This window comes from Aethalodelphis obliquidens, unplaced genomic scaffold, assembly GCF_003676395.1.
Source record: "Aethalodelphis obliquidens isolate GAN/ISIS:26980383/991018 unplaced genomic scaffold, ASM367639v1 scaffold14, whole genome shotgun sequence".
Taxonomy (NCBI): domain Eukaryota; kingdom Metazoa; phylum Chordata; class Mammalia; order Artiodactyla; family Delphinidae; genus Aethalodelphis; species Aethalodelphis obliquidens.
Window position 1 is genome coordinate 34,660,012 of NW_020837958.1, and position 24,072 is coordinate 34,684,083.

General features: G+C 44.8%; 1 protein-coding gene across 18 annotated transcripts in view; it reads left to right on the forward strand.

Annotated features, from left to right (window-relative positions):
- IRAG1 (inositol 1,4,5-triphosphate receptor associated 1) overlaps positions 1–23,829 on the forward strand; it is a 164,449-nt gene extending 140,620 nt beyond the window's left edge. For 12 of the 18 annotated variants that reach the window (XM_027115394.1, XM_027115387.1, XM_027115389.1 and 9 more), the window contains 6 exons: positions 2,593–2,642; positions 3,175–3,282; positions 4,951–5,015; positions 14,165–14,284; positions 15,603–15,734; positions 20,520–23,829. In XM_027115394.1, coding sequence (XP_026971195.1) covers positions 2,593–2,642; positions 3,175–3,282; positions 4,951–5,015; positions 14,165–14,284; positions 15,603–15,734; positions 20,520–20,763 — 719 coding nt within the window. In that variant the 3' untranslated portion in view covers positions 20,764–23,829. Of the gene's footprint in view, positions 1–2,592; positions 2,643–3,174; positions 3,283–4,950; positions 5,016–8,093; positions 9,952–14,164; positions 14,285–15,396; positions 15,497–15,602; positions 15,735–20,519 lie in introns of those variants that run through there. The other 6 variants (XR_003434535.1, XR_003434538.1, XM_027115388.1 and 3 more) reach the window with 6 other exon arrangements.
- Positions 23,830–24,072: the final 243 nt, after the last annotated feature.

The window sequence follows — 24,072 nt, forward strand, 5'->3', positions numbered from 1 at the left end:
TATTCCTCAATATTCAGATCTCCTCCTCCTGAATGTGCCCATTCAGATGGGCACACTTCTTCTCCATCCCCTTGAAGTTAGGTGAGGCCATGTGATTTGGCATTAAATGTCAGTGGAGGGACATGTGTCGCATTTGAGCTGAGGTCCATAAGAACTAGTGTGCCACTTGCCTTATGTTTCTTTCTCCAGACATGACAACCATTACTGCTCCAAAATAGTAGAAGCTCCATCAGCCTGAGTCTTGAGTGAGGGGATGCAGAGCAGAGCCTGCTGCCAGCTCATAAGCAAATGGACATGTAGCAAAAGCAAGAAATAACTCTTAGTTGTTATAACCCACTAAGGCTTTGGGGTTGTTTATTATTGTAGCATAGCCTAGCTTATCCTGATTGGTACAACATTTACATCAGATTAGGAACAGCTGAGGAAAAAATTTGTCAACTAGAAGACAGATTTGAAGAAGTCACCCAAAATTCAGTTCAGAGGGATAAATTAATTTAAATATGAAAGAAATGTGATACGGGATATAGAATGAGAAACTTCGAAATACTTTCATTAGGAGATCCATAATGAGAGAATAAGGGAGAGAAAATATTCAAAGGAATTTCCCAGGATCTGAGAATTTTCCAGAACTAAAGAAAGACATGAATCCTTGCATTTAGGAAGTACAGAGACTCCCAAGCAAAAGAAATAAAAACACATCAGAGAGAAACTTTAGAACCCCAAGGACAAAGTGCAGTTCTTAAAAATAACCAGAGAGAAGACGGATTATTCACAAAGGGATGGCAATTTCCAAGACCAATAATAGGACCAGGAGACAATGAAGTATTGTCCAAAGAGCTGAGAGAAAATAACTGTCAACCTGGAGATAATACTACCAACTAAATTATCATACAAGCTTGAGGGCTTTGTAAAAACATTTTATGGCAACAACTGAGAAAGTTTACCTCTCACAGATCCTTGCTAAAAGAACAACTAAAGGATGTGCTTAGGGAAAAATAAAATTGAGATCAAAAGAAAGTCAGAAGCAAGAAGGGATGGTGATCAAAGACATTTGTAAACATGTGGGTAAATCTAAATAAGCATTCACTGTGTAAAACAACAATCATCATAATTTGGGATTTCAAAAACAAAGTAAAATAAAAATACTGAAAAACAGGGACTTCCCTTGTGGCACAGTGGTTAAGAATCCGCCTGCCAATGCAGGGGACATGGGTATGAGCCCTGGTCGGGGAAGATCCCACATGCTGCGGAGTAACTAAGCCTGTGCGCCACAACTACTGAGCCTGTGCTCTAGAGCCCGTGAGCCACAACTACTGAGCCCATGTGCCACAACTACTGAGTCCGTATGCCACAGCTACTGAAGCCCGTGCACCTAGAGCCCATGCTCCGCGACAAGAGAAGCCACCGCAATGAGAAGCCCACTCACTGCGATGAAGAATGGCCCCCCACTCGCCGCTACTAGAGAAAGCCCATGCGCAGCAACGAAGACCCAAGGCAGCCAAAAACAAAATTTAATTAATTAATTAATTTAAAAAATACTGAAAAACAATATAATTTAAGTTCAAAGGAGTGATCTTTTTTTAAGGTTGATTCAGGAAAAGGATAGAGATCTTGATTCATTTAAAATCTAATGTCATGTAACATGTTAAAAGTTTAAGGGGGCACACTAAAGATTACAACTAAAATATATAAATTCCAAACCAATTTGGGGGGGGAGGGAAGGTTAGAAAAAATTCAATTAATGAAGGAAACATAAACTACAAAATGAGATGGTAGAAATATATCAATCACAAGAAATATAAACAACTTAGACTTGTTGGTTAATAGAAAACCTCAGATTAGATTAAGAAAAAGTGTTAGTTATGTGCTTTTCAAGAGAAACACCTAAAGTACATGAATATGAGGAATAGACAGCTATACAGACTAGATGGTACTGGTCAAACTGAATCAAACTGAATTGAGCTGTCAAAAACCTTTCTCTACACATACTGGTGTTTTCTAGTGGTAGTATTATCCAGGTGTGGTGCTAAATATTTTACATGAATTTTACATATTTTACATATTACTTAATATATGTACTAAGGAGAAGAAAACCCAGGGGTGCTAGTTTCTTTTGTTCTGAATTATTTTGTAGATGACATACTGAAATTACTGTTGTCAACACGTTTCCATTTTTTATTGACACCACACCTTCCTTGCTCATAATTTCCATGACTGTACATTCCTTGAATGAGCAAGAAATGACCCAATAAGCCCTGGTATTGCTACGAGGAATCTTCACATACTCTCCACGGCATAACCCAGAGACCGTGTGGTGGTGTGAGGTGGAGGCCAGAGGTGCAAGACTAGGGATTCTCATAGTGCCCAGAGGAGTTAGGATGAAGGCTGTGTCCAAAAAAAACCCACTCTGCAGATGATTGTTTCAAAAGGTCAAGTGTCAAATTCAGTGACCTCTGCACCTAGGCCCTTGGGACATCCCTTGAGGGTCAGTTCTGGCCCATAGATACCTTGGCTTAGTTTCTGCTATCTGCTTTCTGCTGGAGCCTACTCTGAGAACTAACCTGGGTTCTTCTCTGTTCCCTCCTGCTGCAGAAGATGGGGTCCCTCGCACAGCACGGTCCATGTCCCTCTCGCTGGGAAAGGTATGCATGTTCAAGGAATACTGGGGAAAGAAAGACAGAAGTTTCCACAGTCAGCCAGGAAATCAGTCATTCTTGGATCCACAGGTGCAAAAGAACCTCTGGACAGTCTCTCATTCAGCTTCCGAACCTTGCTAGCTCATCCTCCAACCTTCCCTTGCTCGTGGCTTCCAGTACTGCACCATCTCTAATGAACATGAAATGATGCACAAACTTTGGTATTGCCATAGATCATTTTCATACACTACCCAGGGTTTCATACACTGTCCAATGACTGGGCGTCATTTCTGTTCCATCTCTTCAGGATCTGAGAAATTAAAATCAGAACATGTTGAGAAATCACTCATCACTAATAAAAAAAAAATTGTTAATTTTGGCCACTCTCTCTACACCAACCCCCAGCACCATCACTACCCTAAAACCAGGATATCCATTGAACACAACATTTGGAATTAGTAGGCATTTCCCAGGCCTTTCTGAACTTTGGGTGCTGCCCCCTCCATGACAGTGGGCCTGATCCCTTCTCTTCCCACAGAACATGCCCCGCCGGAGGGTCAGCGTTGCCGTGGTGCCCAAGTTTAATATCCTGAACCTGCCTGGCCCGTCACCCAGCTCATCTCCCATCCCCTCCTTACCAGCCCTGGTGAGTATGATAATGCTTGCCTCCTGGGCCTCAGGCTCACAACTATGGGGGTGACCTGGATGGGGTAGGGTCAACAAGGAGAGGAAATTCCAAGCACAGATTCTGGGCTATGGGTTCAGAAGCCTCAGTACAGACCAGGCCCCAGGTCTTATACTGCCCTGAGAAGACTCAGTGTCCTTGAGCAAGGTGCTGGCAGCTCAGAGAGTGTTCCTTGCAAAGCGTATGTCTTTTCATGCTTAAACCAGAACCCTCCACTCTGCAGTGGGTTTAAGCAGCTGAAGATTGCATTATGGAGTACTTGGTAAGCTGAGCTTTGAACCCTAGGCCCTCTGATTCCAGAGCCTGAGTTCTTAAACCCAACGTTACCCTGCTTTGATTCATTGCAGCATTGTTTACAACATTGAAAAATTGGAAATAAGCAGAATTCCCATTAATAAGAGATTGGTTTAATAAATTATGAAAAGCTCAATAAGGGGTTTCTATGCAGCTGCTAAATATATGATTCAAATATAAAATTTTATTTATCGACATGAAAAAAGTCCATAATTTATTATTAACAAAAAGCAAAACCCCAGTATATACTGCATAACTCTGTTTTGCAGTTTAAGAAAGAGTGTTTTTCTGTGTGTAAACAGAAAATTCTGAAAGAATGTAAGTAAAACTACTAATAATGGTTAGCTCTGGGCAATGGTAAAATCACAGGTGATTTTAATTTTCTTGATGCCTCTATTTCTAGAGTAAGAATGTATTACTTATAATCAGAAAAAAAAATCTGCTTCAATTTTTTTTAAAACAAAGACTATTCCTATAAACAAAATATTTTCTAGATTCCAGAACTTTGTGAATCTGGTTAAACCTACCTAAAACTCTTAGAAGAGCTAGTTAGTGGTTTTAACAGGGACTATTTCCCATTCTATACTAAATGTATAATGTGGCTTCCAAATATATATATTCCTTTAGACTAGGGGTTAGCAATCAGGGCTATCCATTAAAATCACATAGGGTACTTCTAAAACATTCAATGCCTAGGCCCCAACCCAAGATTGTGGATTGGATCAGTACTTTAAGAAAATATCCCCCAGGCGATTCTAACATGCAGGCAGAGTTGAAAGCCATTGTTTAAACCAAATCCATTGCAGCAAAACAACGTGGTATTCCTGGGGAATTTATTATAAAGAAATTTCTGATGCCTTGAGCTTTTAGTAATGGCAGGTATCTCCTGAGAGTTGTGCTTGGAACTGTATCTCGAGGGCAGTGATGGGCTTGTGTGAATCCATCCCAGGGGCCTTGGGACCTGCATTTGGTAGGAGCCTCCCTGGTATTTAGTCCAAGTCAGTAAACAGGGAATAGAGAGAAACTGATGGCTCCCCTCCAGAATGGAGCCTCAATATGTAAACTCTTTCCCTTATTCAAGAAAACTTGGAAGAGGAGAAGGAAAATGTGCACATTCCCTGTGCCCCAGAGGGAAAGAACACCCAGGAAAGGAGGGCAGAGAAGGCCTGAGGAAGGGCCGGTGCCTGAGCTCAGATGCAGATTAGAAAGCTTGGGGAAGGGGAAGAGGAAAGAAGAGCAGCAGCAACCCTTCCCCAGCATCTTTGGAAACCTGTCGGCCCGGGCTTCTTCCTTCCTAGCTGATTCTCAATTCTCTGTCTCCTGTTTTCCATTCAGTCAGAATCACCCAATGGGAAAGGCAACCCACCTGTCCCCTCAGCACTGCCTGCACTTTTGGAAAAGTAAGTATGTCCCCTTTCCTCTTAACTTTGGGGATCTCTGAGGAAATTTCCCCAACTCACCTTTCCTCCCAACCTCACTCCCCAAATGCGATGGAAAGCAAATTAAGTTCTAGGGGAAATGAATGGGACTCTGAGACCCACAAAGATTTCAGACCCAGTTTGCAAAATTCCTGGACCAGGAAGATGCTGCAGCTGAGTCCAAGTGTGCCTCCGTCCCAGAAGAGGCCAGAGGGGACAGAAGCCTTCTGTATTCAATGGGATCCTTTGGGCTACAGATACAAGAAAGCCCCAACTCAAAGGGGTTTAAATAGTAGGTCCACAGATGAGACTTTTCCAGATGTGGTACAGCAAGGCCTCAGCTCAACCTCTACAATTTCCTTTTCTCTGCCCACTTTGTATGTTGACTTCATCAGCAGGTTTGTGGCAAATGGCTACTACTTCCAGGTATTTCATCCAGACATGACAACATCTACAGGAAGAAAGGGACCATCTCTTTCCATGTTTCTTTCTTAGGAATGAACTCAGAAATCTTTTTTCAGTCTTCCTTCTTATCTTGTTAGCAAATTTGGAACACGCTCCCTTTCTAAACCAATCACAGGCTTTAGGAATGAGATTGTCATCATGGGCTTAAACTATGCCCTAGAGATGGGAAGAGCGTGTCAGCTTCCCATTGACCAAAATGGCTCCATGAAGAAGAGTAAATTCATGAGCAAAATCACGTTGCTTTTAGGAAGTAGGAGGAAGAGTGAGTATTGAATTTGCAACAAACAGTGTCTGCTACGCCTACCTTTTCTAGGCACCTATGCAATTTGCAGGTCTTTTTATCCTCAGCCAAAGCAAGGCAGGCTATTTCTACATACTCAGAGGAGTTTATAACTTGCTTTTCCAGTTCTTTCATTTGCTTGCTGGAAAACATCTGGATCACAGCTGCCACCTCTCAGAACTTTCCCCACGTGTCTTTCCTCATTTGGTAAAACATACACCTCTATTCTTCCTTCTTCCTTGCCTTGAGACAGCTTTAGTCCTTCATTTTTCATTGATGTTAGAATAGTTTGGCTTGGCCTGGCAAGGAATGTCTGTGTTGGGCCCCTTTTTTAGTACAGACAAACTCCCAGCTCCCCACCCCCAGACTCAGCCTGTTTTCCTCACCTCTCAGAATATGCAACCACCAACCTGTCGTTCAGTGACTCTCCCCCCATTAATCTTGACGTTTGCGAGACAATTCCTCACTTTGCCACCTCACCCCGGGAAAAGCTAACAAGTTCTTCATGTTGTGTAGGGTGCTTTTGTCTGTTTCTTTGTTTTCTTGATCACTACAGGGACATTGTAAAGGGGTGACAAACTAACAACCACGTGGAAGTAACCGAGGCTACAGAATTTTACCAAGTCCCTAAAGTCATAGTGTCTAGTCCATGGTCTCTGAATTTCTCCAGAAATGGTCATCTGATACCCTGAGTGAGAAGCGCACTGAAATTCTCCCTTCCAGTCCTGCCTTTGGACACACCAACCCCTTTTTCCCAACAAGGCTCCATTCCTAACTGTCGACCTGCAGAGCAGGTTAAGGGAGAAAATCCATGTCCCCTCTCTCCCCAGCAGACTCTCATGATGGGGCAGGACCTGGACTCTGTAGAATGAATGCTCAGGCCTGCTGAGAGCTTCCATCTGAGGCAGTGGAGGTCATCAAGAACCTGAACTATCTTTGGTAGGAGCAGGCGAGGTGCAAAATGGGGGACAGCAGGCAGCAGCCCTGAATCAGGAGTGGCAACGAATGAGGATCAAAGGTGGCAGCACCATTCCAGGGGGTTAGAACCAGGAGAGATAGGGACAGAGTGAGGATTCAGGCAAGTCAAGCAAGAAGCTGTCTGCTGCTCATTCTTATGCGCTATTCAGAGAGACCACCATGATACATTACCCATGCTGTAGTTGACTTGCCTGTTGGGATTATACCCAGCCTATGAAGATGGCTGCAAAAAGGGGAGGGGATGTTCAAAGGAGGAGGGATTCAGACTAACAACAGCTTCCCCCTCTGGATTTCTAAAAGATGCTAAGTAATTTTCATCTAAATTTACGGAACTGAAAATATCGATTGCCAAGAGGCTGACAATGAGACAATCTGTGAGTGAAAATGAATTCGTATCTTCCATTCTAACAGAAATACAGTTGATTCTAGCCACCTTTTCCATACTGTTAAAGAGAAATAATGCATTATGTGTTAACATGCATTGCTTTCTAGATTGCTGTATTTAAATGATCTCATATTTCCCTAAGCATACAGTGACTAAGCAGGTAGGGAATTGGCTAAGCTCATGAAAGATGATGAGAAGATCATAATGCCTGTGGATACTTCACAAGCAAATACCTAACTGCAGACTGCACTCCCAATATGACTTGAGAGAATTCTGAACCTTGTTCTTGCAGGTCACTTCATAGTAACCTGTTCTTCACCTCAGCAAGGGTCTAGGAACCTGTAGATTTAGAGAAAAATAGAGAGAGTAATATTTAAAATTAGTATTAAAGGTTAAAATAGAACAAGGCTCAAGAACAGTTTCATAAGTAGAAAAAGCTATTTATTCATAGTCTTTCATTTTTCATTCCTTCAACAATTAATAACCAAGAGCCAGGCACCTAGAATGCACCCAAGGAGCTCGCAGTATAATGGGAAAGACAGATGGGAAACAGCCTATTGTAATACAATGTGATGGGTGATATCAGAAGGAAGTACAGGTTACCAAGGGAGTAAGACACAAGAAAATGATCATGCAACCCAGTTTTGGTATGGGGGGTCGGGGGACGGAGGCTTAGAAAATGTTTCCTCTAGGAATTTACTTTAAAAGTGAAACATGAAGGTCATATAGTTAACCAGGTGAATAGGAGGTTAACAACATTCCATGCTCTAAGGCAAGAAAGTATGGAGTAGTCAAGGAACACTACTGATGATTTATCACATGCTTACAATACTTATTATTTATTACATGCTTTTTGCCAAATGCTGTTCTAATTGCTTTACATTAATGATCTCATTTAATCCTTACAATAATACCATGAGGCAGGTATACTATTAATTTCTTTATTTTATAGATGAGGAAACTGAAACTCAGTGAAATCATCACTTGCCTGAAGTTACACAGCTAGTAGATAGCAGAATTCATGTGCTTAACCACTTAATAGACCCTCAACTGGAAGAACAGAAAGAAGTTCAGTGTGACTGGTGAGAAGAGAGTGGATTTAAGAGCAATTTTTGAAAAAGCTCCTGTGAGCTATTGTGAAAGAAGCTGGTGACTGCCTGGGTGTGGAGTGGAGGGCAGAGTGGGTGGGAGCAGAGGGTGTACACAGAGCCATTCACTGAGGGATCAGCGCCATCGTACATGCGGATGGTGCACAGGGCTGCTTTCATAAGGGGGGCCATTAAACTGCTGTATCACAGAGCAAATTTTCACTATAATTTGTAAAATAACCATTTGCTACACTTTGGGAGCCCTCAGGATAAATTGCTTAAAGGTTTTATATGACATTAAGTATATACAGTAAAGAACTCCCCTTTGCTGATAGTATTCTGGAATGGATTAGCCCTCAATCAACTAGTAGTGGACCCCAGAAACCTGGGATTGAGTAACAGAGATTAAGGAAGCTACTGTAGCCCAGGTCCCCCGGGCTGGGCTTGTCTGAGGGAGCCTCGGCAGTGGGGGTGGCTTAGAGACCTAGATGAGCCCGAGAAGGTAAGATCTGTCCATTGGAAAGGATTGGAGTCACTTTCAAATATTGTTAACCATGTGGAAAAAATAGACTCTACTATATCTGCAGGTCACACAACACATTTCGATAAGACAGCCCCTCATGTTACTGAGAGCTGAGCACAATGACAAATGTTTTTGACCCAGTGGACATGAGAGAACAATGAGCCTTATTCTAATTAATCATCCCCAAAAGAAAGCATGCAAGATTATGGCCTAGGAATAGATGCCAAGATCCATGAGTGTCTGGCCCAGAAGTCCTTAGGTGGGCACAAGCTGTGCTCAGCTCCACATTTATAGGCATGCATAGGGATTCCTTCAGCTCAACCCAAGCACTGAGTTCTCAGGAAATAGTCATTTACATAGAGGACCTGCCCATTTTGTAAGATTAACGGGCAGGGATGAGATGAGCCACGGTGAAGTCAATACAACTCAGCAAACAATTAAAGGCACTTACTATGTACCAAGCACCATTCAAACTGACTGTCTCCCTGCAATCACAGTCATATGGAGGGATGGACATGTGTATAAAACATAAAAGTGCCCTAGCTCCAAGTTATGCTATAAAAGAGGTGCAATGAGGGTATAAAAGGAGGGAGAGATCAACTTTAACCAGAGGGTGTGAGACAGAGGAAAACATTAGCAACAGTTCCACAAAGGAAAAGGTATTTGAACAGTCTTTAAAATGCACAGGGAGAAAATTCCAGATAGTTGGAGAAGATATTTAAGGAACTATAAGCTCAGTCTAAGGGTCAGGAAATAACAGTAAACATTTTACACCCTACCATATTTCATAAAATAATTGCTTTCCCTACCCTTGGCTGTGTTTTTCTGCTCTTGTTCCAGTCATTAGGACAAATAGGAAACGGCACATTAGGCAAAGATCGCATGGAAGGGAGTGGATAATGTAATTTTAAAAAGGAGAAATGTTATGAATAGCTGATATTTTTAGAGCATTATCTTTCTTGTTCACAATGGGTTTTGGTTTCCAGCCTGATGAAATGTAAATTTTACAAGGTCTGAGGGAAACCAAGACATGGGAGACTGATGCCGAGAATGAGGAGACTCATAAAGCCTGTCTAAGAGGTCGGGGAGGGTGGCAGCTGTGATCTGTCAGAGTCCTGGCTGAAAAGCTCTGCTCGCTGTTCTGCCTCGTTCGAGGGCTCCTCCATGACAAGACTCCCATTGGGATTCCAGACACCTAGGTAAGCCGCAGGATTTATAGAGAAGGCATGGCTACCAGTATACTTCCTTTAAACTCATGATTTCATACCTCAAATGGGCTCCCAGCACCGTCAGCCATCCTACTGTGATCTTCTAGCACGTGTGTCCCCCCACCTCCACCCCATGATTCTTACACCTTCTCTTCCCTCTTCAAGCCTTCCTAGACCTCCGTACATCTCACTTTTAGCAGATGACCTTGTCTTCCATATTATAGAGAAAATTTAAGCTATCAGATAGGAGGATCCCTCTCATCTTCCTTTGCCAAACTCCCAGCTCACCATCTTCATTTCCTTCCTCCCTTTGTTATGACCAAGGAGAAGTTTCTCCACCTTTCTAAGGTCTGTCCCTACTTTCTTTTTTCAAAGAATTCATTCCTTTGGTCCTCCCCTTTCTCTCATCTCCTCTACTGGATCATTTCTATCCACATTCAAATGTGCTTTCATCCCTTGACCCACTTTTTCAGCTACTTGTTCCCCTGACAGTCTTCTATTCCCTGTCCTTGTCAAATTCCTGTCTACGTCTCCCCCTTTCTCACCTCCCATTCTTCTCTCAGTCCGTTCCAATCTGTCTTTGCTCCTACCGTGTACCCAAAGCTCCTCTTGACCTCCATGTTATCCAATCCAATAGTTGCCTTTTCTGTACTCATCTGACTCAGGCTCTCAAAAGTGTGTGCGTGACACACTTAATGCTCCCTCCTTGACATGCTCTCCTTTTGTTATCAAATGGGGGTCCCACTGCGCGCTGCTTATAAAATCACTACTCACAAATAGTAGAAAGGAACGGTGCCTTTAATCAGAATGCTGGCAATCTGGGGAGATGGTGGACTCAGTGTCCCCAAAAACCACCTCCAAAGATTCTGCTCAGCCATGAAACTTTTAAAGGGACGGAGGGAAGTAATCTCAGTTAGTCATTGGAATGGGGGTCAGAGTGGTCACCATCCCCCCACTGCATGCAGGCTCGTTCACTCTAGATGTTATCTTGTTCACACAGTTTGGTCACACGGTTTATTTGGGAGATTACTGAAGGGGAAGCTAGGGAAGAGATCTGGTCATCTGTTAATTACTTATTCTTCATTTCTACCTCTTTGATCTATGGAAAGAACCAACAAGTTAGGCAAGGTATCGTGTAATTAAAAGACTTGAAAGGTGTGCGTGAGCTGGAGATGAGTAGAGCATGCGGGTGCCTGACTTAAAAGGGGTAAGAGACCTGTACTCAGAAAACTATAAGTTACTGATGAAAGAAATCAAAGACGACACAAACAGATGGAGAGATATACCATGTTCTTGGATCGGAAGAATCAATATTGTGAAAATGACTATACTACCCAAAGCAATCTACAGATTCAATGCAATCCCTATCAAATTACCAAGGATATTTTTCACAGAATTAAAACAAAAAATTTTACCTTTTGTATGGAAACACAAAAGACCCCGAATAGTGAAAACAATCTTGAGAAAGAAAAACGAAGCTGGAGGAATCAGGCTCCCTGACTTCAGACTTACTACAAAGCTACAGTAATCAAGACAGTATGGTACTGGCACAAAAACAAATATAGATCAATGGAACAGGATAGAAAGTCCAGAGATAAACCCATGCACCTATGGTCACCGAATCAGTGACAAAGGAGGCAAGAATAAACAATGGAGAAAAGACAGTCCCTTCAATAAGTGGCACTGGGAAAACTGGACAGCTACATGTAAAAGAATGAAATTAGAACACTCCCTAACAGCATACACAAAAATAAACTCAAAATGGATTAAAGACCTAAATGTAAGGCTGGACACTATAAAACTCTTAGAGGAAAACATAGGCAAAACACTCTTTGACATAAATCGCAGCAAGATCTTTTTTGACCCACCTCCTAGCATAATGAAAATAAAAATAAACAAATGGGACCTAATGAAACTTAAAAGCTTTTGCACAGCAAAGGAAACCACAAGCAAGATGAAAAGACAATCCTCAGAATGGGAGAAAATATTTGCAAAGGAAGCAACTGGCAAGGGATTAATCTCCAAAATATACCAGCAGCTCATGCAGCTCAATATCAAAAAACAAATAACCCAACAAAAAATGGGCAGAAGACCTAAATAGACATTTCTACAAAGAGGACACACGGATGGCCAAGAGGCACATGAAAAGATGCTCAACATCACTAATTATTAGAGAAATGCAAATCAAAACTACAATGAGGTATCACCTCAGGTATCACCTCAGACCAGTCAGGATGGCCATCATCAAAAAGTCTACAAACAATAAATGCTGGAGAGGATGTGAAGAAAAGGGAACCCTCCTACATTCTAGGTGAGAATGTAAATTGATACAGCCACTATGGAGAACAGTCTGGAGGTTCCTTAAAAAACTAAAACTAGAACTACCATATGACCCAGCAATCCCACTCCTGGGCATATACTTGGAGAAAACCGTAATTCCAAAAGATACATGCACCCCAGTGTTCATTGCAGCACTATTTGCAATAGACAGGACATGGAAGCAACCTAAATGTCCATCAACAGAGGAATGGATAAAGAAGATGTGGTACATATATACGATGGAACATTACTCAGCCATAAGAAGGAATAAAACTGTGCCATTTTCAGAGACATGGATGGACCTAGAGACTGTCATACAGAGTGAAGTAAGTCTGAAAGAGAAAAACAAATATCATATATTAATGCACATATGTGGAATCTAGAAAAATGGTACAGATGAACCTATTTGAGAGAACAAACATATGGACACCAAGGGGGGAAGGGGTGGTGGTGGGATGAACTGGGAGATTGAGATTGACATATATATACTACTATGTATAAAATAGATAACTAATGAGAACCTACTGTATAGCACAAGGAACTCTACTCAGTGCTCTGTGGTGACCTAAATGGGAAGGAAATCCAAAAAAGAGGGGATATTTGTATACATGTAGCTGATTCACTTTGCTCTACAGCGGAAACGAACACAACATTGTAAAAAATGTTATTCCAAAAAAAAAAATCGTCACAGGAAAAAAAAGTTAATTACAATATAGCTTTGCTAAAGTGACAAGAAACTGGGCTTCCTGCTGAGGGCAGTTTCCTGCAAAGAGCTGCTTACACCCTCTCAGCTCCCAGGACTCCATGCTCTCCGGGTTCTCCTCTTACCTCTGTGGCTGCTACTTCTCAGCTCCTCCACAGGCTCCTCCTCCACCTGAACTAAGGACAGAGATGCCTGTGGCTTGGTCCTGGGTCCTCTTCTCAATTTTCCTCATACTATGTCCCCAGACAGTCTTATCCATTCCCCTGGCTTTATATACCATCTATATTCTGAATATCTCCAGCCTAGAGCTCTTCTCTCACTCACTTTGGTATATCCAACTACCAACTTGACATCTCCACCTGGATACCTCACAGGCATCAAAAATCTTGTCCAGAAGTTAATTCTTACCTCATTGCTCCTCTTCAGTTCCTCAAACATCTCCACATCTTTTGTATCCCGAGGTGTTCACACATCCTGCATCCTCTACCTGGGAGGATCTTCCCTCTGCTATAGATGTGGCTGACTTCTCATCTTTCAGCTCTGTGCTTCAGTTACTCCATCTCTGAGAGGCCTTTTCTGGCCACTCAATCTAAGCAGATTCTCTCCTCATTATTTTCTGTCATTGCACAGAGTTTGTTTCTCTCATAAAAGTTATCACAATTTGTAATTAATTTCATATTTTTTCTTTCCTTTTTTGGGCATTCTCTCCTGCTGTGCTCCGTGTTGGCAAAGACGTTTTCTTTTGTTTTCTAATGTATCCCCAGCACATTACAAGGTGCCTGTGACTTAGCACTGGGTAGATATTTACATGAATGAAGCAGAAGATGGACTACAGGGATGGGATGACTCTGAACGTTTGGTCCACCTCCATCTTCCTCCTCTTAGTGCCCTGGAGCTCCCAATATCTGTCTGTCCACTCAGAGCATCTCCTGGAATAAGAATAAAAGTGGATTTGAGAGCAGGAGGAAAAAGGCAAGCTGGTGCAGTACTTGATGTCTGGGGGCCCAAGGAGGATTCATGGACTAAGGCCTTTATAAAATCTTAAGGTAGAAAGATTGAAATAAATTCAATCCAGAATGAGTTTCCTCACTTCCGGCCAGGAACAGGACAAAGACATGGTTTGGTTTTCAGAAGTCCCATCTGTCTCTGAAAGGACGCCCTGTACTTCCTTCTTCTTGCTAGTGGGAAGACGAATGGGGACCTGGATTGTGAGGCCTCTGCTTCCGTCCCGACTCCAAGCTGCCTGGAGGGGTTTAGCCAGGAGACCAAGGCCAGGATGGAGGAAGAAGCATACAAGAAGGGGTGAGTCAGCCTTCAGCAGCCCTGAGGTCACCTGGCATTGCTCAAAAGATACCTTCCCACGGGCCTTTCCTGTCTCTTAGAGGATTTAGGGAAGCAACCCGTGGCCCTGGGACCTCCTTGCCTGAGTAAGGAACTACATAGGAAAGAGCAGTACTGTTCCACAGGAAAGACAGGAGGAAACGAGGCAAGAGGGTGTGGTAGATAATAACTAGGCTGCCCTCTTTTTTAGGCAGAAAGCCACCAGAATGATCTGGAAATCAGGGGCCCTGGGTGGGTTCCTCTTGGTGGTGCCTGAGGCTTCCTGACACATGCCCAGAGCAGTCACGCCACTGCCAGCAGTGCCCAGGAGCAGCTGCAGCCCCACTTCCTGGAACTGCCTCAGCCATCCCTTCTTCCTGTCAAAGGAGTCCCCTAACTTTCAGCTGCCCCCTTCTCTAGAGTTCAATAGCACTTTTGGCTTGTTGTTAGTCACTGATGAGGCAGAATACCGAGCAAGGCCCCAGCTAAGCCAGGTAGAGAAGTACTTCTGTCCAGGTACCACATCCTGAGCTTCTTTCCCAGTAGCTCCTGAGGGAGATACAGCTTCCCTCTGAGGTGGGACCTGTGGGCTTCGGTGTGGTGGCCACCTGCACCGTGGTGGGGTTGCCCCAACCCAACTGTGCTAGCCTTAAACACTCAGCTGTAGGACAAGCAAAAAGGATGTTCAAGGTAATATTAAACCTGGGAGAAGGAAGTCAGAGGGTTTCTCTTGGAAAGCCTGTCTTTTCACCCACACCTGTCCTCTGTACTTAGAATGCAGGGGAGTGAATGCTTCCATCAGCTTTGTGAACATTTACTGTGAACCTGTGTGCCTTTCACTTTCACAAAGCTTCCCAACAAGCCTGTGTGACAGGTGTCACCTTCCCCAGGTCAAACCATACACCTGGCACTTCCTCAAAATGTTCCAACATCCGTGCAATGAGTGCCAGCCTCTCCTTTTTACAGGGGAGGAGCTGAGGCTCCAAGGCCACACAGTCCTTAGCCCTCCCAAATGGTTTGTAGAAGAATCCAGCCGGGAGACTCTGCACCCATATTTTTTCCCTGTCTCTTTTGTCACACTTTCACATAAACAGGAAGAATGGCCGAGGGGTGAGGGGAAATCATCCTGACAGGAGCCACCATAGGATGCGGTGGAGCTTCCCAGCTTTTTCCTCTTGTGTGGAACCACAGGAAGTGAGTGTGTAATCATCAGAGATGCTCAGTGCCTCCTCTAGCAACTCAGGAAAGGATGCTCCGCCCCTGGCCTTTCCAGACTCAATTGTTCGTTGTTGCCTCCCAGATACCAGGAAGGTCTAAAGAAGACCAAGGAGCTTCAAGACCTGAAGGAGGAAGAAGAACAGAAGACCGAGAGCCCTGAGGAAGCTGAAGAGGCAGAAGAAACTGAGGAAGAGGAAAAGCAGCAGAGAAGCAGGTTGGAGCCCTCGCCATTGCTGAACTGGGTCCCAATTCATTTCATTGCACAACATCCCTGGAGGTGCCAGTCCAGGGCAGTTGTGGGTCTAGGGCCCGAGTGAGCAGCCAACAGAAACCAAGAGGGCACTCATGTTGGAGGAGGAGGCAAAGGAAATCCCAAAGAGCTCAAATAGTTAATAAGAGGATGTTTGCAAGAGCTGAGGGGTCAGGGGTTGTCAAGGGCTGGACCGGCAGCAACCAGCAGTTCTCAGGAGCTGAGAAAATGCGAGGGACCACAGTTAGCTCATTGCCCAACCATTCCCATGAAAGAGCCAAGTTCAAGGAAGTTGGCCTGAAGCCCTAGAGGGGAGCTGGGACAGAGAGAACACAGGGAGGTAGCGGATGAACTCAACTTCGTGGCAAAGGAAGTGTCCAACAGGTTCTTTCCATGGTGATCAAACAAGTTTGGTCGTCTGGACATTGTTTTCACTTTGGTTTGGAAATACTTGGATTTTTCCTTTTAATATACTTTATATTTCAAGTGCATTTTCCACTAAATCATGAAAGATATATGTAACAGTAGATAAAGGTAATGTAGATCCTGCATCTTAATCAATTAATCTAATCAGCTGCTACCTTTGGGACAGGGTATGTGTCTGTGCCTCATTGCTGGCAGACTCTGGAAATCACATGCACCCAATGAATAAGGTAATAAAATGCAGATTAGAAGTGAGATGGACATGCTTCAAAACACATAGGAATGACCAGTAGAGCCTAGTTGGTGGAAGATTCAACCAGAGTGAGAGGTGTCAGCCTGCATGAGTCAACCCCAGTGTTCAAGGGGAGAGCTGGAGAAAGGGCTTCACTATTGGAAACAAACCTGTGCAAGGGCACACCACCTCCCCTAAGGAGAGAAGCCCAGTTTTCACAATGAAAGCACAGTCCCTACTCCAAGTGGCTTGATCCTATCCTTCTTGGTCTTCTGTCCCTCCTGGGTGTCCTCTGCTCTTGTTTTCCAGGCCACCAGACTGTCTTCTCTCCTTTAATGCAGTTAAGCCCAGGCCTGGGCTTCAGCCCTTTCTTTGGCTCCCTTCAAAACAGAAACACAGGCTGGGACTTCTAACCCTTCCAAACACTGGGAAAGAACAAAAGAGAACTAAACAGAGAGAGTACATGGAATATAAACAGTCTGGTTTACAAAGCACAGGGCTGGAATCCTTATCTAGCTAATTTGATCTTGGGAGATTGTCCCTCCCATTTCATGAAATCCCAGAGGAAGTGAGCCTGTGCCCGGCTTCCCCTCTGTCCAGCTCCTGGTCAGCAGCACATGGCAATGGCCGCCCTTTGCATCCAACATCCAAGAGTATCCTCTTGGTCCTGCTGAGGATACTGAAAGGCCGCGTTCCCTTTCCCAACTTCTGCTCCCTCTCAGATTCACTTCTTGGTCTTATGAACATGCCTGTACCTCAGGTGGTGGATACCAGGCATCAGCACAGCCCTGAGATGGGTCCTCGGCCTTCAGCACATTGTGTAGCTTCACCTGTTCAGGCCCAGCAGTGTGGCATCATCTTCTCTATAACGACAGACACTGCTATCATAGAAACTGCCCACCCACAGTTACAGGGTCCCTTCCTCACCTGTCACCAAAGCCAGACTAGCCCCGAGAGCTGTTGTGTTCAGTGCCAGGCAATCCATTCATTCGCAAATCCCTTACATACACAGTTGCCTATAGGCACCTGTACTCAAGCATGATTCCCCCCATGAAATTTTGGCATCTCATTAACAAGCAAGGTCTAAGGTTATTAAAAGTTCCATGTCCTACTTAGTGCATTTTAAAAACACTGAGCTAACCCCAGCAGCTGGCCCCTTATTTAAGAGATTCAGCATCAAACACTAGAGTCTTTTTATCTGAATCTCTCCTCTATTATAATAATATGTAATAATATAATCTGTTGTCAATATTACTTTCTGGAGGATCAGCTTAAGTGAACTTTGGGTGAATCAACCCAATATCTTAACCATATTAAAACACAGAACACAGTCTTCTGACATTTAGGTAATGCATGGAACAAGTGAGACTCATAAGATGCAACAGGGAACTGTTGTCTTTTCTCCCACTGTCTGTTCACACTGGCTTTTTGGGGTTAAGATGATATTAGGCAGACTCCTTTACTCTTCCAATAACGCTCAGAAAATAGAAGTCCTCTGGTCAAGTTTAAGTCCCAAGAATAACCTCATTTCAGTAATGAAAATGGCCAGTTCCCTGAAATAGTCAAAAGCCTGAACTTCTCCCCATACCCCCTGGCCTCCAGCTCCACTCTGCTTCAGGAAGGAAGCCTACAGTGGAGACGGAGCTGACTTCTTGCTCTCTGCCACTCCCGCCCTCCACCCCAGCTGTGCTAATGCAGCGCCTGACCTCTCCAGAGCTAACGTTGGGAAAGGCGGTGGAGCTCAAGGGTAGGAAAGGTATTACCTGACTGGTCTTCTTGTGAGCGGGTTCCAGGCCTTAGCAGGCATTTAAGGTTGACCTTCTGATTTTGTTCAGTGTGGTGTTTTATGGGACCTTCAGAGAAAAGCACCCCTCCTACCCCCCAGCTCACACATGTTCACACCATTTCTGAGGATCTCTCAACTGCAGGTCCCCTTATGAGGTCGAATGCAGCTCTTCTGGCCAGCTACTTAAAATCCCTCTCTCAGTCCTTGGGCAGCTGGAAGTATACCCTCCACGCTCAGCTTCTAGGTAGCATTTCTGGGCAGGGTCTATGACATCCCATGCCAGCCTTCCTTCTCCTGACTACATCCAGTTACTGTGAAATATGCACCTTTGACCCACTAGTGGTGGGAGGATGGTTTTCCGTATCGTGGCCCCCTGCTCTGATGCCATCAAGCAGTTCAGCAAGATTCCCACTCTTCACATCTCTCAGGTGGGAGTCACGCACAGTCTACTCACTGTGCCCCAAATTACAACATATCGAGCTCGCCAAGCAGCATCTCCGAAGCCCCTCTCTCCAGGCCCAGGTGAGGGGGCAGCAACCTCACCCTTCCCAATGGAGGAGTAGGTAGACCTCAGAACAACCAAAAATTGATTTCCAAAGGAATTCTATTTCTAATCTAATTCCATTTCTAACAGCTTTTGTAGGCTGGAAATGGGTAACCAGCTAAGGGTCACGAAGCCAGATCTTGCCCTCTCCTTTGCCAGCCCACTTAAGGATGGGGTGAGAGTGGGATTCTCCCTGCTCCAGCAGATTGTTTTGGAACACAGAAATACAGCCCAAAAGAGAGACTGTGTCTTAGCATCCAGTTGTATCTGAATAGAAATTAAAGAAACTAAATGGGGCTGAAAGAAACTAAGCTTCCACTTCCAAATTCTCTCTCCCCAACAGTTGTGAAAGTGGCCAATGATTTTCACCTCAGCTCATGTACTCACTGTTTTGCTTTGCTTAATTGTTCCTGAAACAATCATCAGTGGGTCCCACATGGAAGAGAAACCAACCAGTGCTTTAGCATCCAAGGCAGGCACTCTGAGCATCTGATCCCTTTCTACGGAAGAGTATGTGTTGAGTCTCTGTACCACTGTCAGGCACCTAGCTCTCTCCTATTAGAATAGCAGAGAGAGAGAATAGCTAATCTGCTATTAGCTCTCTGAATTAGAGCTCTCTGCTTCTCAGCAAATGGTCTGCATATTTCAGTGTCTGTGTGAGCCTCAGGATCTTCAAAGACCTCATGTCCCTTTTCTCACCTCTTTCATTTGGTGATCCTCAGTATTCTCACTGTTATTTTTTAAAATAGATCCGGGATTAGAAACAGGAAGAAATTCTAGCTTAATGAACGTGTCCAAGGCTTCTCCAGAGAGCTCTAAGAATGGACTCTTCAAAGCAGACCATCTGACCAAATGTCTTTTCAAGGGGCCACAAAAAAGAGTGGAAAAATTGAAAGGCAGTGGGAAAAAGAGGAAGAGGGAGAAGTGGAGTGAAGCAGGCAAAAAACAGAGGGGGAGGGTTGAAAGGGAAGGAGGGAAGAGAGAAAAGAGAGAGATGAGAAGGAAGAGAAAAGTGTGGAGAGAGCAGAGAAAGTGGAGGAGGGGTTATTTGGGAATGAAGATTAATAGGGCTGAGAAAACATCTTGAATAAGTCACCCAGAGGTTGCTGGAGGCCCCGGGACAGTTTGAAGTGAGCTCTTGAGGTTGATCTGGTTCCTTGAATTACTTGTCCAGTAATTTATTACTCGACGTTGAGAGTCTTCTAGGAGTTTATCACAGTCCTTCCACTCTAGATACAGTCAGATGTGGAACTGAGGACAACAAATTAGGCATCTGAACATGGAGGCGGGGGACAGGTTAGAACTCGGAACTGATCACTGGTACCACTAAGTGCAGAAAAGCTGTCGGTCCTGTCTGGTTGCATGGGAGAATGGGTCAGCCAACCTGGTATCTTGGGGCTTGGGGGAGTTCAGATATCAGTGACCATCTCATGAGTAGATGAGGGCATGTGCGAATGGATGAATGGTCACACAAATAAGTAGCGTGTTCTAGCCTAGACTCTCCCAATATAAAGGCTATAGACTGATGGCATCAAAATCACCTGGGGAAAAATTCTTAACTATAGATTCTTAGACCATACCTTTGGAGATTCTTATGCAGTAGACCTGGGATATTTTGAATCATTGCTGCCAAACAACACTATGCACAGCTGAGTTTGAGAACCACGGCGCAAGACAACATGGAGAGTATTCCAGATGGAAGTTCTGGGCATCGTATATGTGCCCAATATACTAAACCGTCCACCTATGTTTTTCATTTGACAGCAAACTTGAAGAATTGGTTCATTTCCTACAAGTCATGTATCCCAAACTCTGTCGGCACTGGCAAGTCGTCTGGATGATGGCCGCAGCAATGCTGGTCTTGACTGTTGTGCTGGGGCTCTACGGTTCCTATAACTCTTGTGTGGAGCAGGCCGACGGGCCCCTTGGGAAATCCACTTGCTCGGCAGCCCAAAGGGACTCATGGTGGAGCTCAGGACTCCAGCATGAGCAGCCTACAGAGCAGTAGGAAACCCGACACCCGGCCAGTGCCCTGCTCCAGCACACAGCCTGCTGCCCTTTCCCCAAGCATGATGTGTCAGGCCTGGGCACGGGCACACCACTGCTGCCGTCAGGGGAACAAGCAGGGGTTCTTTCACACTCGGCACCCCTATGGGAGCTATTCACACACAGTAACTGATGTTCTTGGAGGATCAACAAAAAGCATCAGTGGACAAAGAAGTGGCCTTCACCAGGGAACTCCGACGGAAGGGACAGTTGCCTGCACCAGCTCAGATGGCTGGGGAGAAACAAAACACCTTCTTTATAGGCTACAGTGCGAAGCCCCCTCCCCCTCCCCATTTTCCTCTCTGCCATTGATCGGAAATCAGGAAGGATTGTGTCTAAAGGCTAACTCTGCCCCCAAGGATCAGACCTGGAATTTGGAGCCTTACATGAATATCTTCCCATTTCCCATCTCATTCTTACTGACTCTCCTTCAGCCTTCCCTTCTCCCCTTTGCAATCAGAGTTTCTCTTTACAGAAGTCAGAAAGGTTTATCAGAAAAACGTTTAGGCTGCTTTTTAGCTCAGTGCTTGAAATGAAGTGGGAAGATGTAAATGAACATATATTCCTCTGTACACATACACAGAGCGCACACACACACAGCACACGCATGCATGAAGCCACCTACCCTCCAAACGTGTGCTCTGGGTATGTGTTAGGGTTAAAGCCAACCCACAGATTTTCACTAGGTGTGGGGCAGCCACCAGGCACCTGTTCAGTGAGCTTTCTACGTGGGCTTAAGATGTTTGAGAAACACTGAAAACTCATGGCTTCCATGGCGAACTTGCTGGTCTCCATTTCCAGGGCTAATTCTGAGCTGCTGTAGAGCACAGTCTATCCCCTCTTTGTTCTCTCTGGTTGAGAGCAGTTAACCCGCCTCTCAGGGGGAAAGAGGAGACAATGCACTTTCAGCTTCGCTGTGCCCACATGCGAGTGTGCATCTCCACTGCAGTGTTCCAGTTTCAGTGGCGTTTCCAACCAAAGTGTAGGTCTCAGAGCATTCCCATTGTTTAGCAGAAAACTGAGAGTGCGTCCCACCTCCAGCTGGACTTCTCACTCCACCTTGACAGCTGCCACCTGCCTTCTTGCCTCATCAGTTCTGGGGGGCGCTGGTTTCTGTGTGGGTTTTATGGTGGTGGCTTTGCTGTTGTTTTTGTTTTGCTGTTGACATTTGTTTTTGTTTCTGACACTCATATAGAACTTACTATGAGCCAAACACTGTATTAGGTATTATATAGGGATTCATTCAATGAGTCCTCAAGAAAAAGAAAAAAACTGTGACTCTTCCCATTTTCAGATAAGGAAACTGAAGCACAAAACAAGCAAAGTAACTTGCCAAGGATACCCAGTTAGTAAATCATGGGGCTGGAAGTCACACCCAGCCAGGCTGGCCCCAGGGGCTGTGCTCTCAACCCCTGCACTAAATTGATTCTTCCAAAGGCCTCCTAACTGGACATCTTACATTCCAGTCCCACTCCCCTGAGTGGCCCTTCAGCCACTCCAAGCCATTTCTGGTTCCCAGACTAAATTGTTTTCTCTCACTAGTTTTTCTTCTGCCGCTCTCCTCTTTTCTTCTGGTCACTCCTCAGGACCAAGTGCAAAAGTCATCCCCACCATGTAAGGCCATTACACCTTTAATGGCCTCCCTCCAACTCCCCACCATGCCCCACATAATAGGTCACACCCTTCTCTGTGCTTTCTGGCACTTTTTAAACATTTTCATTACTACGACTAATGACCATTACTATAGTGTATCAGAATAACTTATTTATGTGTCTGCCTTTCCTAGCATTTTTCCTCAAAGACAAGAACCATGTCTTACCCATTCTCTGGGTAAGTGCCTAGCATGGTGGCCGATGCTTGGGAGGGTATCATTAAATGTTGGTCAAAAGAACAAGTGAGCATTCAAGGGGGTGGAGAGCAGTCTGGGAACAGCCGACGTTTTGCATACTTCCCAACACCAGCATCATCACCACCAACAACTCAACGAAAAAAATAACACCTTTATTAGCCTCGACTTATTCCAGTATTTTTCAGTCTCCTCTGTGACCTGATTAGCAACAACATTTCCAAGCTCAAGGGCTAGGCTTGATGCAACCACTCCTTTCAGAAAGACCCACCTAGGTTAGGCCCCACTGTGAAAGCAGCCTGTTGTTCTAAGGGAGGCATCCTTTCCAGTGGCTAGAAAACCACTGTGAGAGAAGCCCAAGCCAGGGTTGACCAAGGATGTGCCATTAAGGTAAAGAGGTGCAGATCATGGCAGACGGACTTTGGCCGCATGGATGGATGGTTTGCCCTGCTTCTTCCAGGGCGACTGGATACACTGGAGGACGTTGAGGCCCTCAAAGCCAAAGACAGGATACAAATGGCGCTCCAGAGAGGCTGGCTGTGGGGCAGGACTCTAGGCTGGCAACATCCAGTCTCAGCCTCCCGTGAAGAAGGACGAGGTGGAGCTGGCCCATCACCCACTTGGTCACAGGGTTCCCACCTTTGCTTCCTGTTGAGACAAAGGCCAGGAGAGGAGCTGCAGTGAGCTCTTGACCCTCCAGCTGCTCCACAGAAAGGCCTGCAAGAATGCTTCCAGACCAGGCCCTCAGCCAAACGACTCTGTGAGTAAAGGGAGGTTGAGGACGAGAAGGAACAAAAGAGTACCCACGTTTCCAAGGGCATTCCTGAAACAGGACTCCCGGTAATTCTTCAAGAAAAGCAAAGATGATCTGAGGCAATTGGAACTGTTGCCAAAGCAGCAGTGAAATGGACAGAAACAGGCCCTGTATTTCCAACAGTGATATTGATCTGAAATAAAAGTTCCCTTCAAAATGCCTCTGAGGTCTGACATTTCTGCTTGGCCCTAGGACTCTCTGTATTGCTCCCTGTGTACAGCCTGGCCGCATAAGTGGAGAGGGAGATGCTGGATTTGTGTATCACTGGTTGTCAGCTCCTAACGTTGTTAAACCTCACACAGGTGTGCTAGCCTTGAAATATAGAGTGTCACATACCTGAGTTTGAAAATAAAAGCACATTTCCAAACTTTTGGCAGCAGCTGAATGCCTCCTCATTTTGTGGAGCTGGGCCACAACCCTGCCCAACCCTGAATTAGAATCTACTTTTGGGTAACAGTGCCTCCCAGAAGTCCCCAGCCCTCGGGTCACTATGGGCTCCCTCCCAGGGGCTGGATCAGTTCCTCTCCTTCTCATCCTCATTCCTGATCCTAGTTTCCTGTATCTTCCTGGCCTACGTTTTTTTGTTTGTTTGTTTCTTGTTTTTTTGTTTT